The sequence below is a fragment of the Labeo rohita genome, chromosome 15 (assembly GCF_022985175.1).
Source record: "Labeo rohita strain BAU-BD-2019 chromosome 15, IGBB_LRoh.1.0, whole genome shotgun sequence".
Lineage (NCBI taxonomy): Eukaryota > Metazoa > Chordata > Actinopteri > Cypriniformes > Cyprinidae > Labeo > Labeo rohita.
This window is the reverse complement of record NC_066883.1, coordinates 19,676,438-19,692,104: the sequence shown is the minus strand read 5'-3', so window position 1 is coordinate 19,692,104 and position 15,667 is coordinate 19,676,438. Positions and strand designations below refer to the sequence as shown.

The window sequence follows — 15,667 nt, the reverse complement described above, 5'->3', positions numbered from 1 at the left end:
TAAGACTCATTCAAATACATACAGTTTTACAGTCAGGTTTTCTGCTGTAAAAACGTGAAAGGAGGAGTCACCTGAGATAAAGCACTCTTATAAAATGCACCACCAGTATATCCCATCATAAAACACATTCCCCTTTTCTTCAGCTGGGTTGTTCTTTCAGGTGGATTTTTATCCAAATTTGAAGAATGAATGTGCTCTGTTTTTCTGTGCTTGCTGTTTTATGCAGCTTTGCTTCAAGCGCAGGTAAGTGGTGTACCTATATGTAATGTTACTTATCATAAAAAAAGGTTTAGTGTTAAACCTGATGCTGTTGATTTAGGTAGAGCATCAATCCATCATTTTAGTTGTTCAGTTTTGATTTGTGTAAGAAATGATTGCTGAAAATAAAAATAAAAAGCATAGCTAAGCAGATTTAAAACATGGAATTAAACACCTTTGCAGGTTTTAGATGTTAAAATCTTAGATGTTAAAACTGAATGACCTGAGGACAGACATGTACATGCACATGCATGTGTAATCAATTAAATGTGATTATATTTCGTTATCAATATATTACACTGAATATATATTAGTTTGCAATGATTCAACTTGGTTTTCTTTCAGAATGGTGCTATCAGTCTCAAAGCAAAAATGCGTCCCATACATGCGTAGGTGAGCATTGCTTTTATATTAAGCTATTAGAAGGAAATCCAGTATTTTTCAAATGTTTGGGGTCATCAATTTTTTTTTTTATTTGTAAAAAACACTTTTATTCAAGAAAGATGCATTAAAATTGTTTACAAGTGATAAGTCTTTTTGAACTTTTTATTAATTAAAAAAAAAAAAAAAAATCAACATATTAGATGATTTTTATTAACATAGTATGACTTTTTGTATAGGACCGGATGACTGGGAGTCGGTAGCCTCAGCCTGTGGACGGTCAAAACAGTCACCCATTAACATTGTGACAAAGCAAGTTGTCTTTGACAGTCGTCTGACCCCAGTGCAATTTACAGGCTACCAAGAAACAGTCAATACTGTCATTACAAACAATGGACACACAGGTAAGTTACTCTTGAATATAGCCTACATTTTCACTGGGAATATCTTTTACCCACTGAAAACTGTTTATCACTTTATAAACAATTTTTATCATATATACTTTGTTATCTCTAGTGCAAGTTAAACTGCCAGACAAAGCAACAATTAGTGGAGCCAATTTAGGAGCCAATTACAAAGCTCAGCAGCTTCACCTGCACTGGGGCAAGAATGGTGGACCTGGATCAGAGCATACCATAGATGGAGAGAAGTACCCTATGGAGGTAACCGGCTATTGAAATCCTTCTTATTTTTAATGTAAGAATAGGCACGGCTATTTGTAACTTGAATGTGCGTGACTTCCGGTACATCCACTTCAAGTTATTTTAGCTGTAGAAAAACAATCCGTTATACTGCGTGATATGGCAAAGTGGTATTCGTTATTGTAATATTTTAATTTATTAACGTATTCATAAACACTTTGGTTTATAGTGCAAATAGTTTTACTGTTTACTGCACGATTCTTCTACTTATTTACCAATACCTGCTAATAAATCGGAAGTCGCACACATTAAGGAAAATCGGTTATGTTGTTTGATTGCAAAGTGGTATTTGTTATCATAGTATTTTAATTTATTAACGTATTCATAAACACTCTGGGTTATAGCAAATCGTTTACCGTTTACTGCATGCTTCTACTTATTTAACAATAGCTGCTAATAAATCGTAAGTCACGTAATTCACGAAAAATCGGTTGTTGTTTGATTGCAAAGTGGTATTTGTTATCATAGTATTTTAATTTATTAACGTATTCATAAACACTCTGGGTTATAGCAAATCGTTTACCGTTTACTGCATGCTTCCACTTATTTAACAATAGCTGCTAATAAATGGTAAGTCACGCACATTCACGAAAAATCGGTTATGCTGTTTGATTGCAAAGTGGAATTTTTATCATAGTATCTTAATTTATTAACGTATTCATAAACACTTTGGTTTATAGTCCAAATAGTTTTACTGTTTACTGCACGATTCTTCTACTTATTTACCAATACCTGCTAATAAATCGGAAGTCGCACACATTAAGGAAAATCGGTTATGTTGTTTGATTGCAAAGTGGTATTTGTTATCATAGTATTTTAATTTATTAACGTATTCATAAACACTCTGGGTTATAGCAAATCGTTTACCGTTTACTGCATGCTTCTACTTATTTAACAATAGCTGCTAATAAATCGTAAGTCACGTAATTCACGAAAAATCGGTTGTTGTTTGATTGCAAAGTGGTATTTGTTATCATAGTATTTTAATTTATTAACGTATTCATAAACACTCTGGGTTATAGCAAATCGTTTTACCGTTTACTGCATGCTTCTACTTATTTAACAATAGCTGCTAATAAACCGTAAGTCACGCAAATTCACGAAAAATCGGTTATGCTGTTTGATTGCAAAGTGGTATTTGTTATAGTATTTTAATTTATTAACCTATTCATAAACACTTTGGTTTATAGTCCAAATAGTTTTACGGTTTACTGCATGATTACTCTACTTAATTACCAATAGCGGCTGATAAATCAGAAGTCGCACACATTAAGGAACATCGGTTATCTTGCTTGATTTTGCAAAGTGGTATTTGTTATCATAGTATTTTGATTTATTACTCATAAACACTCTGATTTATAGCGCAGATAGTTTTACCGTATACTGCATGATTCTTCTACTTTTTTTTACCAATAGCGACTAATAAATCAGAAGTCCCTCTCCTTCACAAAAATATAAATATAAAAATATCCATCCGCGTTGCAAAATAAAGTGGACATACAGATTATATTCCTGCAATTATTTGTGATCGAAATTAAGTATGAATTTTGTATCCTTAACAGCTTCATATTGTACATATAAAAGAAAAATACAACTCTGTGGAAGAGGCCGTTGGAGACCCTTCTGGAGTTGCTGTTCTTGGATTTTTTTATGAGGTAAAACCACAGATGCATTTCAAAATGTTTGTTAACAAATACTAATAAAAGTTAATACAACAGTGTTTTTTTACAACTATCTTACCTTACAGGAATCAACAAACGCCAATAACAAATATGATGGGATCATAAATTCACTGAAAAATATTACACATCCTGGTAAGATTATTTTATATACCTTCAAAGCTAAACAAACATGTTCTTTTATTGCTTCTTGTTTGATATACTGCAGCGCTATACATATTCACAAGGTCACAATCGGCTATCTCTAGTATGGGAGGAACCTGTCTGATAATGTGTTATTAATCAGACACTATTTAGAACAAAGAACGGGAACTTCATGACAACTTATAAAACATCTTTTTTTTTAGGCACCAACGTAACACTTCCAGCGGTGTCATTAGACATGCTCATTCTCCCCCACACTGAACTGGAGAGGTACTTCCGATACCAGGGGTCCCTCACCACACCAGGCTGCTCTGAAGCTGTGGTCTGGACAGTATTTGAGAAACCGATACCGCTTAGTAAACAACAGGTAATTTGCTGTGCGTATAAACAAGTGAATCTTTAACACATCATGAGAATATCATATAACCGTCTTATCTTTGTCTTGCAGCTTTCTGCATTTTCAAACCTGACGTTTTCTGACGGGACTCCAATGGTAAACACATTCCGACCCGTTCAGCTCCGAAATGGACGTGAAGTGAATTATTCTGGGAGTTATGTTTTTTGTGTTAGCACTGCCTTATTGGTCAGCTCTGTTTTCACATCCTTCTATGCTCTCACTGTCTGATTTATGTTGAAACAAGTTATTTATCATTCCTCAATATATTTATGACAAATCACACTTTACTGTGACTTCAAAGTGTATCTAACATAAAATTATGTAGTATGAAAAGCAGCTAGTCAAACATATCAATCCACAGCCCACCTCTGAGGTCTTCTCAGATGTATATATCTATAAATTAATTATACAAAAATCATAATTTTGACATCTATTGAACTTATATTGAATTATCTGTTATTAAAATAATATTTAACTGTGTCCCAAATTTTGCACACTTTTGCACAACTGTCCCTGTTACAAGCATGTAGAAAAACATTCTAATTTAAGATCTATTTGTGGAAAGTATAAATTAAAAAAATGCAAAAAGACATTGTATAACACATACACAGTAGCTGAATTGTAAAAAAATGGTGTGGTCAAGTATTTATTTGGTGGGGGTCCTGTAGATAACTTTACACAATGATTCTAAATTAATCTAATTTTAAACACATTTTTATGTAATAAAAAAATTGAGCTTTATTAAATGAACTATTATTTATAAGCTGTTTTTCTTCCCAGGCCTGAAAGATTTTTTAGGACTGTCATGGATATATAAATAAATCAGTAAAACCGCCAGTAGGTGGTAACAAATCCTTGTTTTAATAAATGATTAACTGAATCATTAAAATCAAATGATTTGCTCAAAATGTCTGATTGAACAACTGAGTGGATTGTTGAATCATTGGCTCACACGATTCATTCACAAACAGATTAATTCAGGATCGAAACACCCCATGTTGATCTCCACCGTTATATAGAATCAATAGCACATTTGCAATCCAGCAAGCTATCTCGAAAAATATTCTCGCTTGTGTTATATAAAACAAATAAATAACTTATACAGAAATATTTTTTCTTTCATTACTTAAGGACATTCTAACTGCATTCCAGTGGGCTCAGTTCGAACCCTGCATATACAGCATATTATACTAAACAGAGGAACGTGGCTGCATATGTAATATAATAAGACAATATTTACTAACTGGCATTGGCAATTTTTATGATTGGAGTTACTGTATTCTTGTGTTTCCTTTCTTGTGGTTTCTGTATTGTAAATGTTCAGTCCAAATTAATAAAAACATAAAAAGAAACTTGACAAACATGGTCATACAATGATCGTTTGTTTCAGTGTTTAATAATGAATAACTAACCATGTGAACATTTTACAAGCTGAACACTTGCTACTGTTTATTGCACATGTTAAAGCTGTACGGGATAGAAAGGAAGTGTGTTCTCATTGGCCAGATTCTCAGAAGACAGATTATTCATTGACATTTGGGTGATTTCTTATTGGTTTTAAATATCTGGCAACCGAAATGAGAATTAAGGAGGAAAGAAGGACATGGAAACTTTGAAATTCAAATAATAAAAACTTATATGTATCAAAAAGACTGGGGAAAGCATACTAATTCATTAATTTATTAATTCATTCATTTATTCGTTCATTCAATCAATCATTCATTCACTGATAAGCATACACATACTATTAGTTATCAGAATTTCTATTAATTTTATACTCATATTATCCAAAACTTGCATGTGTCATGTCTAATTTATGAATTTACATGAAGACAATTAAAAACACAAATTGAAAAGAGACTATCAAATTACGTATCAAATAAAATGCATCATAGAATATATATATATTATAGGCAATCGCCAAAATCACCCAAATCAGATAAATTCATAAAAACTGGCAGTACACATTCAGCAATGCTGAACGTGTACTGTACAAGGGTGTGTTTAGGCGGAGGGCGCAGGTTTAAACTGGTCTGGGACCTGGCAACCCTACTCATTGTGACTACAACAGTCAGCTGTCCAGCACTTGAACTTCGCCGGAGAAACAAGTAACATGGATCGCTGGAAAGGCAGGGTTGCTGTTGTCACTGGAGCTTCAGTGGGAATCGGAGCTGCAATCGCAAAGTCTCTTGTCCAGCATGGCATGAAGGTGGTCGGCTGTGCTAGAAATGTAGAGCAAATAGAGGTAATGCACCGTTAGCATACGCTTTATAACATACACTTGCGAGGAGTAAATGTTTATGCACCGGCTGAAGAATCGCGTGTTCTGTCTTGCAGAAACTGGCAGCTGAATGTGTCCGCAGTGAATTCAGCGGCACTCTGTTCCCATATAAATGTGATCTGACTGTAGAGGACGACATGTTATCCATGTTCTCCTGGATCAAAGGTCAACATCAGGGTGTTGACGTGTGCATTAATAATGCTGGTTTGGCTCTCCCAGAGCTTCTATTGAGCGGCAAAACCAGTGGCTGGAAGACTATGATGGATGTAAGTAGCACTCTACTTGACCCGACAAAAGCCGCCGAATCATTTTTGCGAATCGGTTCTTTCCATAGCCCATTTCAATAGTAACGTGCTTTCGAATCACTGCTTCGTGAAGCTTCGAAACTTTTGCGAATCATTTGTTTCGAATCAATGATTCGGAGCGTGCTTTGGAAATGTTTCGAAAGTTCAATGGTTCACCGCTCGGGGGCGATCTCTGTAAGCCCATTTCAGAAGGAAACAATGCATTAAGAGTGGGGTGAAAACTTTTGGAATTTAAAGATCAGGGTAAATTTCGTCACTCATTTTGTCTGATGGGAAGCATGTAAGTATCTTCTGTTCAAAACTTTACAACCCTTAATGCATTGTGTTTCCTTCTGGAGCATCAGTTAGCATTTGAAACTTCTAAAATAGTTGCATATGAGTCCCTCAGTGTGAAAAGATGGATCTGATAATCATGCAGTCATTGTTAGAAAGGGTTTAAATACACAAAAATGCTGCAAAACCACAGAATTTGTGAGACCTGAAGGACTTTTCTTAAGAACAGAGGGCGTCTAAACTGTTCAGGACTTACGAGGGACTCATAAACAACTAAAACAAATGTGGGTCATTCAGGTACCAACACAGTATTAAGAAACAAGTGTATGTAACGTGTAAGTAATTTAACTATTATTTTCTCTTGTGGACTATATGTAAATGTCTTTTATGTGAAATATGTTCAGGTCAGTACTAAATAAAAAAAACCTGCATTTTGTATGATTCCTTTTATTGTGGTAAAATAATTAACATTTTGCCAATTCTGCAAGGTGTATGTAAACTTTTGACTTCAACTGTATTATATGTGTGTTGATAAAACTGTACCTTTTCACTTTCTTAGTCAAGAACTTGGTTTACTCCAGTACTTTACTTTTTGTTAAGGTGAATGTCATTGCCCTGTCAGTGTGCACCCGTGAGGCTTACCAATCAATGAAAGAAAGAAATATTGATGATGGCCATATCATTAATATTAACAGGTACAGGAATGTTTTATTAGACTTTTTTTTTTTTTTTTTTTTGCCTGTCTTTAAATTTCAGCCTGTGCCGGGTCAACGTAACCTTTAATATATTTGTGTGTTTTAGCATGAGTGGACACCGGGTTGTTAACAATGCCGTTACACACTTCTACACTGCCAGCAAATTTGCAGTGACGGCTCTTACCGAAGGTTTGAGGCAAGAGTTACGAGAGGCCAAAACCCACATACGAGCCACTGTAAGTGGATCAAGATCTGCTTCTGTTGAGCACCTTATTTATGTTATATGATTATTGCATGTCCATGACTTGTGTGCTCTTTCTTTAACAGTGTATTTCACCTGGTTTAGTGGAGACAGAATTTGCTTACAGACTCTTTAGTGAAGAACAAGAAAAGGCTGCTGCTACTTATAAAAGTATAAAGGTATAGACAAATTCTGATTCATTTCTATACAACATGTTGTAGGTCATTGTTTACATGTTTACATTTTTAAATATTGTATTTGCAGTGCCTACAAGCAGATGACATAGCAGACGCAGTGGTGTATGTACTAAGTGCTCCTCCTCATGTTCAAGTAAGCATGATCTATTCCTGGAGAAAACAATATTATACTGTTGGTGTTTGCTGACATTGTTCATGTATACAGACAGTGTTTTATATAATAGTTTTCCTTTCCTTTCCAGATTGGTGACATTCAAATGAGGCCTGTGGAACAGCTGGCATAAACTGAACGGAGAAACGGGATGAAACATCTCTGAGGTCTTCATCATCTGAATGGCTCATGAATGGTGTTAAATATAAAATGCAAAGCTGATAAAAGCCACAAAAATGTCCCATTTCTGCACTTTAAATCTTTAAAATGCAAATAGCAAGAACATATACTACTGCTCTGTCTGATCAGAAGGTTTACATTTTTTATAATAATTTTAACGACTATTTTTGTGTATGTTTAAAAAGACCGAATTAGTATTGGAGAAATAATTTTGAAAACACCAAAAGTACTTTTCACCACATACTGATGTAGAATCGGTGTAATTTATTATGCTTGGCATCATAATGATTGGCTTTTTTTGAATGAACATTTACAGATGAACATAAATGTTTTGAGGAATGTTGAGGAAATGTGATAATGTTTAAAGGAGAAGTCCACTTCCAAAACAAAGATTCACATATAAGGTCTCACCCCAAATGCAGTTGTAAATGATTCCAGCCGAGAAAGAAGGGTCTTATCTATACTTACAATTTCTATACTTTTTAGCACTGACTTCAGTTGCCCCGAATGAGTCTGTGTTATTAGCTCCTACCAGTTGTTATTGGGGAATAACCTACCTTGGAATGTCATGACTGACCAATCAGAATCAAGCATTCCACAGAGCCATGTAATAATTTAATTTAAAGCACAGCCACCACAAATTCATTTTTTTTTTTTTTTTTTTTTTTATGCCTTTTTATTGTGATAGGACAGTAGAGAGATGACAGGAAAGAGCTGGGAGGAGAGAGGGGTGTGGGATTGGCAAAGGACCTCGAGACAGGAATCGAACTCGGGTCACCGTGAGCGCAGTTGCGCTCTATGTCATAACAAGATCATAACATAAAAAACACCATAACAAGAAATAGTTTAATAGCTATGATACTGGGTTTGAAATCAAATGTTTGCATAGTTATGACAGAAAACACTAGCATCTAACAATGCCTTGGAAAAAATAATCTTTAAAAATAAAGTTTATGCATAAACCCAAATAAGAAATAAAACAGTTATCGAATAAGCATGTGTCCTATTCTGTGTCCTAAATTCCTGAAACATTGGTGTTTCATTTTAGAGCAGTCAATACAATTTATAAAAGAAGTCAATTAAGTCAAGTGGGGGTGGGTGTGTGAAAAAATTCAGATGTAATCCCCTTTGTAATCACTGGCATTTTTCAAAAGTAACTGTAATTTAATTACACATTTTTTTTCTCAGTAACTGTAACTAATTACATTTATTTTGTAATTAAATTAAATTATGTAATTCCGTAACATGTACCTAGTTACTCCCCAGCACTGGGTATGTCGAAAAACTCCCATCTCATGTTCTCCCTCAACTTCAAAATCGCTCTATATCACTGTTTTACCCTTTTTGTTAAGGGTGTTTGATCTTCTTTGCATGTTCACTTTGCAAAGACTGGGTCGGTACTTCTGCAGTGATGTAGGATGATTTTGAAATGATTTTTGAAGTTGAGGGAGAAAATAGGATTGGAGTTTTTCAACATACCCTAATTGTTTTGAGTCAGAATACACAGAGTTAAGCGAGAGAAAGGCAAGACAAGCATTTGAGATTAAAAAGTAATTTTTATATTTTTTAATGAAAATAACCAATCGTTTCGCCAGATAAGACCCTTCTTCCTTGTCTGGGATAATTTACAACTGCATTTGGGATTGTTTGAAGCCGCATTTAAACTGCATTTTGGAAGTTCAAAATCGGGGCACCATACCAGTCCATTATATGGAGAAAAAATGCAGAAATGTTTTCCTCAAAAAACATAATTTCTTTACGACTGAAGAAAGAAAGACATGAACATCTTGGATGACAAGGGGGTGAGTATATTATATGTGAATCTTTGTTTTTGAAAGTGGACTTCTCCTTTAACAAATTTCTGTTCAATTCTGTGCCTGCAGTTCTGACCTTATATTTTTAAGTGAGGCATTGACTAATAAAAAAAAAGAGCGGTTTATGTCTTTTCTTTGTAAACTTCATTAAAGAGTATTAATAAACTATCAAATAGTATTATTAAAAAGTCATGCCTGAGGACTTAAGATATGTCACAGACCCCAAATAACTTAATTTGCAATTGCGTTTATAAAAAAAAACCTTGTATGTATGAGTTTGAGTGCATAAAAACGGAATACAGTTAGCATTAGTTTCAGACAAAATTATGCAATAGCGGCAACATGCTGATTTGGATATTTATATTTATGTTAAACTCCAGTGCGAATTTCTTGGCAATTTCTATGGCATTTTGAATGGCACTACAGCAACGTGACACTCTCAAATGGAAGAGAAAGGACAAGGAAGTATTCGCAGCAACAATCCTAACGGTTAAACATGTTTACTGAACTGAATTTTATTGTTACACTGGCAGTTGCAGAAGTAACCTTAGAACATACAAAAATATCGGAGGAACTGACTGGATCTTGGCTATATATGTATATATATATATATATATATATATGTATATACATATATATATATATTTATTTCTGTGTCAAAGCTGTTTTTTTTAGATTCATTAGTCCAGTCAAATGATCCTTCAGAAATAATTCTAATATTCTATTTTGCTGCTCAGAAAACATTTATTAATATTATTATGTTGAAGAGGAGTACAATTTTTCAGGTTTCTTTGATGAATAGAAGTTCAGAAGAACAGCATTTATCTAAAATAGAAATCTTTTGTATTAATAAATGTCTTTATCATCACTTGTGATCAATTTAAAGCATCCTTGTTAAATAAAAGTATTAATTTCCATAATGTCTTTCCAAAAAAAAAAAAAAAAAAAAAGAAAGAAAGAAACTTTTTTTTTTTTTTTTTTTTTAAAAAATGCTGATCTTTGGATTTTCTATTCATCAAAGAATCCTGAAAAAATGTACTCAGCTGTTTTAAATAATAATAACAGCAACAACAACAACAATATATTATATATTATTAACACCAATATATATATAATTATAATACATTGTTCCTTGAGCAGCAAATCAGCATATTAGAATGATTTCTGAAGTATCATGTGACACTGAAGACTGGAGTAATGATGCTTAAAATTTAGCTTTGATCAAAATAATAAATTACATTTAAAATATATTCAAATACAAAACAGTTATTTTAAATAGTAAAAAAAAAATCACAACATTGCTGCTTTTGCTGTATGTTGGACTCTTCAAAATCTTTTCTTTATAGGTTTGCTCATTCTTTCACTTGATTCCTGTTCACAGTCACCCTGACTATTACTGTATTAATTTTCAAGTCATTTTACTGCACAGTTTTGGAGAAAATTAAAGGCAAATTCATCCCAAACATCTAAGAGCATTTTATCACTTTTGCGTCATGTCCCATATTCAAATGCTCATAAAAATCTTTCCTTTGAAGTTTACTTTAATTTTCTCCAAAACTGTACAGTGAAATGACTTGAAAATTAATAAAGTAATAGTCAGGGTGACCGTGAACAAGAATCAAGTGAAAGAATGAGCAAACCTATAAAGGAAAGATTTTTGTGAATGTTTGAATATGGAACATGATGCAAAAGCGCTAGGATGCACTTATGCTTGGGGTGAATTTACCTTTAATTTTCTCCAAAACTGTACAGTAAAATGACTTGGAAATTAATACAGTAATAGTCAGGGTGACTGTGAACAGGAATCAAGTGAAAGAATGAGCAAACCTATAAAGGAAAGTTTTTATGAGCATTTGAATATGGGACATAGTGTAAAAGTGCTAGAATGTAGACATGCTTGAGGTGAATTTGCCTTTACTTTTCTCCAAAACTGTACAGTAAAATGACTTGGAAGTTAATACAGTAATAGTCAGGGTGACTGTGAACAGGAATCAAGTGAAAGAATGAGCAAACCTATAAAGGAAAGATTTTTGTGAATGTTTGAATATGGGACATGATGCAAAAGCGCTAGGATGCACTTATGTTTGGGGTGAATTTACCTTTAATTTTCTCCAAAACTGTACAGTAAAATGACTTGGAAATTTTGAAGAGTCCAGCAAAAGCAGCAAACCTATAAAGGAAAGATTTTGAAGAGTCCAGCAAAAGCAGCAATGTTGTGAATTTTTTTTTTTTTTTTTTACTATTTAAAATAACTGTTTTGTATTTGAATATATTTTAAAATGTAATTTATTATTTTGATCAAAGCTAAATTTTAAGGATCATTACTCCAGTCTTCAGTGTCACATGATACTTCAGAAATCATTCTAATATGCTGATTTGCTGCTCAAGAAACAGTGTAGTATAATTATATATATATATATATATATATATATATATATATATAGGTGATAATATTATATAATATATTGTTGTTGTTGCTGTTATTATTATTTAAAACAGTTGAGTACATTCTTTCAGGATTCTTTGATGAATATAAAATCCAAAGATCAGCATTTCTTAAAAAAAAAAAAGTTTATTTTCTTTCTTTTTTTTGGAAATACATTATGGAAATTAATACTTTTATTTAACAAGGATGCTTTAAATTGATCACAAGTGATGATAAAGACAGTTATTAATACAAAAGATTTCTATTTTAGATAAATGCTGTTCTTATTCATCAAAGAAACCTGAAAATTTGTACTCCTCTCTTTTCAACATAATAATATTAATAAATGTTTTCTGAGCAGCAAATTAGAATATTAGAATTATTTCTGAAGGATCATATATATATATATATAGTATGTAACATATTCACATTCATTCAAATCAATGTTAAAAAAATCTGTAACTGTACTACTATTTTTTACATTCTGATGGAAAATAGCAAAAAGTAACTATTCTGGTGTTGCTTTATGGTCTTTTAAGGGTTAAATTAGATTTTATGCATTAATATTCGTGAACAGCAATCTACTGAAAATATCAGCTAAAGCATAAAGAAAACGCCGTTCTGACAGCATCTTTACATCCATTTTGACCGCTCCCAGCACCCATACCGTAAGTACGCGATTAGATGCGCAAAAAAAAGTGCGGCTGGTGTGGCCGTGTATTTTGAAGACGCGGCTGGCGTGACCGCAGTCCAGTGTCAGTTTTGGAACAACCAGCTAAAACCAGCCTGACCAGCCTAGCCAGGCTGGGAGACCAGCTAAAACCAGCTACTTCCAGCTTAAACCAGCTAAGACCAGCCAACCAGCCTAGGCTGGTTTTAGCTGGGGGTTTTTTTTTCAGCAAGGTTTTTCTTCCATTTACATAAATTGTCATCTGAATGCGTCAGTAGTGATTCAGGGGGTCTCTGATCCCATATAAATGTGATTTGTCTGTCTGTAGAGAACAACGTATTGTCCATGTTCTCCTGGATCAAAGTTTGACATCAAGGTGTTGATGTGTGCATTAATAATGCTGGTTTGACTTATGCAGCTAGAGATTGTGTGATTTCAGTCATATTCATATTTTGCAGGTAAATGTCATTGGCCTGTCAGTGCGCACCTGTGAGGCTTACCGGTCCATGAAAGAAAGAAGTTATTGATGGTCATATCATTAATATTAATGGGTACGGGAATGTTTTATTAGACAATTTTAGACATATTTATTTTGCTACTGTGCCATGCACCAAATAATTCAATGTCTTGCTATGTTTTATTATGTGTGGACAACGCATCCTCCACAATGCTGATTTACACTTCTATACCGCTACCAAACCACTGTGGCAGGTATGTGGGTTTTGAGGCAAGAGGCCAAAACCCACATACCTGCCACAGTAAGAGCAGGATGATCAAGAGGTAATATGGTTATTCAAAATAAAACATGTCTAAACACTTGTGTGCTCTTTCTTAATGAGTCTGTATCCTCCTGGTTTAGTGGAGATGGAGTTAACCTACCAGCTCTTTAGTGAAAAAAACAGAAAAGGCTGCTGGAAAAAAAAAAAAAAAAAAGCATAAAGGTAATCCAAATCCTGATTCTTGTCTACAAAGCATGTTTTTTAGGTCTTTGTTTACCTTATTAATATTTAAAAAATCATATTTACAGTGCCTACGAGCAGATGACAGCAAACGCAGTGTGCTCCTCCTCACGTTCAAGCATCATTGATAAACTATACTGCTGTTAATGTTTGCCAAATTCACTTATTTTTTTTTTAGTGCTTTAGGCTCTGTAGACTGGTGACATTTAGATGAGGTCTGTGGAGCAGCTGACATAAATTGAACAGTTAACAGGATCATGCTAAGAAAGTGTCTTTTATAAACATTGTAAGAGATCACAAGCATGTCCAATATAATTGTATATTACATTGTATATACTAATTGTGAAGTCTCTAAATCTATTGAAATATATTTTGTAAGAACACAAAACACTGTTTTGTCTCATCGTGATGTTTACATTTTTTGTTGTAGTGACTGAATTGATTTAAGAAATACTTTCGGTGCTTGTGTAAACACCCCTCTGATTAGGCCTCACCCACTGATGGCAGCTCCCATTATTTTCCTGAAGCAGAGACCTATATTTGGACTGAGTGAAGACCACAGCAAACTGGCAGCAGATTTTATATAAGAGTTTTGTCAACTTGTAACATGGATCGCTGGAAAGGCAGGGTTGCTCTTGTCACTGGAGCTTCAGTGGGAATCGGAGCTGCAATCACAAAGTCTCTTGTCCAGCATGGCATTAAGGTGGTCAGCTGTGCCAGAAATGTGAAGCAAATTGAGGTAATTATACAGCTATGTACAGAAAAAAATGAACAAATGTGAAGAAATCACAGGTGGGTCATTCTATAATTGTGGGTACATCTCATGTCCTTGAAGTATATTTTTTATATATTTTCATCAATATAAAGCCCTGATGCTTAATGTTCTAGTACACAATCATATTTTTCCCAACCACACTGCTATATGTTGAAAACTATATGTTCATATCACATACAACGCTGGTATTCAGCTGTCCGATTTTGTAACTTTGAAAGTTTCTCATTCTACTCTGCATTTAAGCATGAAAATGATCTCAAATATAAATACATTTCATAGTTTTGCCTTCAGTTAGATTAGGTTATCAAGACATTAGGGTGTATGCTTCAAAAATAGCAATTGTTTGTTATGATATAAATGCCTAGTTCTTTCATGAAACTCTAGATGGTGCAGGCTGACAGGTGTTAACGTAACTGATGATATTCACAGCCTTACATGACTTGGCACAAGCTGATTGGTTCATGCCACTGTCACATTTATGTCTGTGCTTGTCGTTGGTTTCTCTCATTGTCTCCCCCTGTTGTTGTATTGACTTTGGTTTCTCCCTTATTATTGTCTACACCTGTCTGTAATTAGTTCCACCCTTTATAAGTCTGCTTGTGTCCTGAGTTTGCTGTCGGTCCTTAACGTTATTTCAATGTGTGTGGATGTATCGTTGTGTTCCTGCCTGTTCCTATGAAGATTTATATTAAATTGTTATTTGTTTATATCGTATCTCGTTTCTCGTCTCGTCCATCCAGCACTACACCGTAACAGAAGGACCGACCGAAACAGTTTATCCCCGGCGTTTCCCTGCTTTATTTTTCCCGTTTTTTCTCAGTGTTTGTTTTTTGTTTTTCGTTATGGATAACCCCGCCGTCCTCCTTCTTCTCCTGGAGCAGGGGAATCGCTTTCTCGTGGACCACACTAGAGACTTCGTCCACCTCGTACCATTCACTCACTACCCGGACAGCAGCCTTTGCACATTCTACCGTGCTGGACTGAACATCGCCACGAAAGCGCAGCTGTCCGGGGAGGGTCCACGAGAGAGCTTCGCCGACTACATCGAGTGGGTGCTGGTGTCCTGCAGAGCTTCGCTGACCGCGGAGGATGACACCAGCCCCACTCAAGACCCAGAGCCCAGCCAACCAGCATCCCGACA

General features: G+C 34.5%; 2 protein-coding genes and 1 pseudogene across 2 annotated transcripts; all 3 read left to right on the top strand.

Moving 5' to 3' along the window:
• The first annotated feature begins 95 nt into the window (after nt 1-95).
• Nucleotides 96-5,064, top strand: ca4b (carbonic anhydrase IV b). The gene is made up of 8 exons (XM_051129503.1): nt 96-243; nt 604-651; nt 879-1,043; nt 1,156-1,301; nt 2,903-2,995; nt 3,088-3,154; nt 3,367-3,530; nt 3,612-5,064. Exons 1-8 carry the CDS (start codon nt 186-188, stop codon nt 3,786-3,788), a joined length of 918 nt encoding a protein of 305 aa, XP_050985460.1. The 5' UTR covers nt 96-185; the 3' UTR covers nt 3,789-5,064.
• Nucleotides 5,065-5,346: 282 nt separating this feature from the next.
• On the top strand, nt 5,347-9,822 carry dhrs11b.1 (dehydrogenase/reductase 11b, tandem duplicate 1). Its single transcript, XM_051129506.1, has 7 exons — nt 5,347-5,805; nt 5,898-6,107; nt 7,020-7,114; nt 7,221-7,350; nt 7,442-7,534; nt 7,620-7,685; nt 7,795-9,822. The coding sequence occupies exons 1-7, from the start codon at nt 5,674-5,676 to the stop codon at nt 7,834-7,836; spliced, it is 768 nt and encodes a 255-aa protein (XP_050985463.1). The 5' UTR covers nt 5,347-5,673; the 3' UTR covers nt 7,837-9,822.
• A 318-nt stretch (nt 9,823-10,140) lies between these two features.
• Nucleotides 10,141-14,198, top strand: LOC127176919 (dehydrogenase/reductase SDR family member 11-like; annotated as a pseudogene).
• The last annotated feature ends 1,469 nt before the right edge of the window (nt 14,199-15,667 follow it).

Bases quoted from the DNA above. Each gene is read 5' to 3' on its own strand.
- ca4b (XM_051129503.1), top strand. From the start codon at position 186: ATGAATGTGCTCTGTTTTTCTGTGCTTGCTGTTTTATGCAGCTTTGCT. The intron at 244-603 runs GTAAGTGGTGTA...GTTTTCTTTCAG, and splicing joins CAGCTTTGCTTCAAGCGCAG to AATGGTGCTATCAGTCTCAA. The intron at 652-878 runs GTGAGCATTGCT...CTTTTTGTATAG, and splicing joins TGCGTCCCATACATGCGTAG to GACCGGATGACTGGGAGTCG.
- dhrs11b.1 (XM_051129506.1), top strand. From the start codon at position 5,674: ATGGATCGCTGGAAAGGCAGGGTTGCTGTTGTCACTGGAGCTTCAGTG. The intron at 5,806-5,897 runs GTAATGCACCGT...TCTGTCTTGCAG, and splicing joins GAAATGTAGAGCAAATAGAG to AAACTGGCAGCTGAATGTGT. The intron at 7,535-7,619 runs GTATAGACAAAT...TTGTATTTGCAG, and splicing joins CTACTTATAAAAGTATAAAG to TGCCTACAAGCAGATGACAT.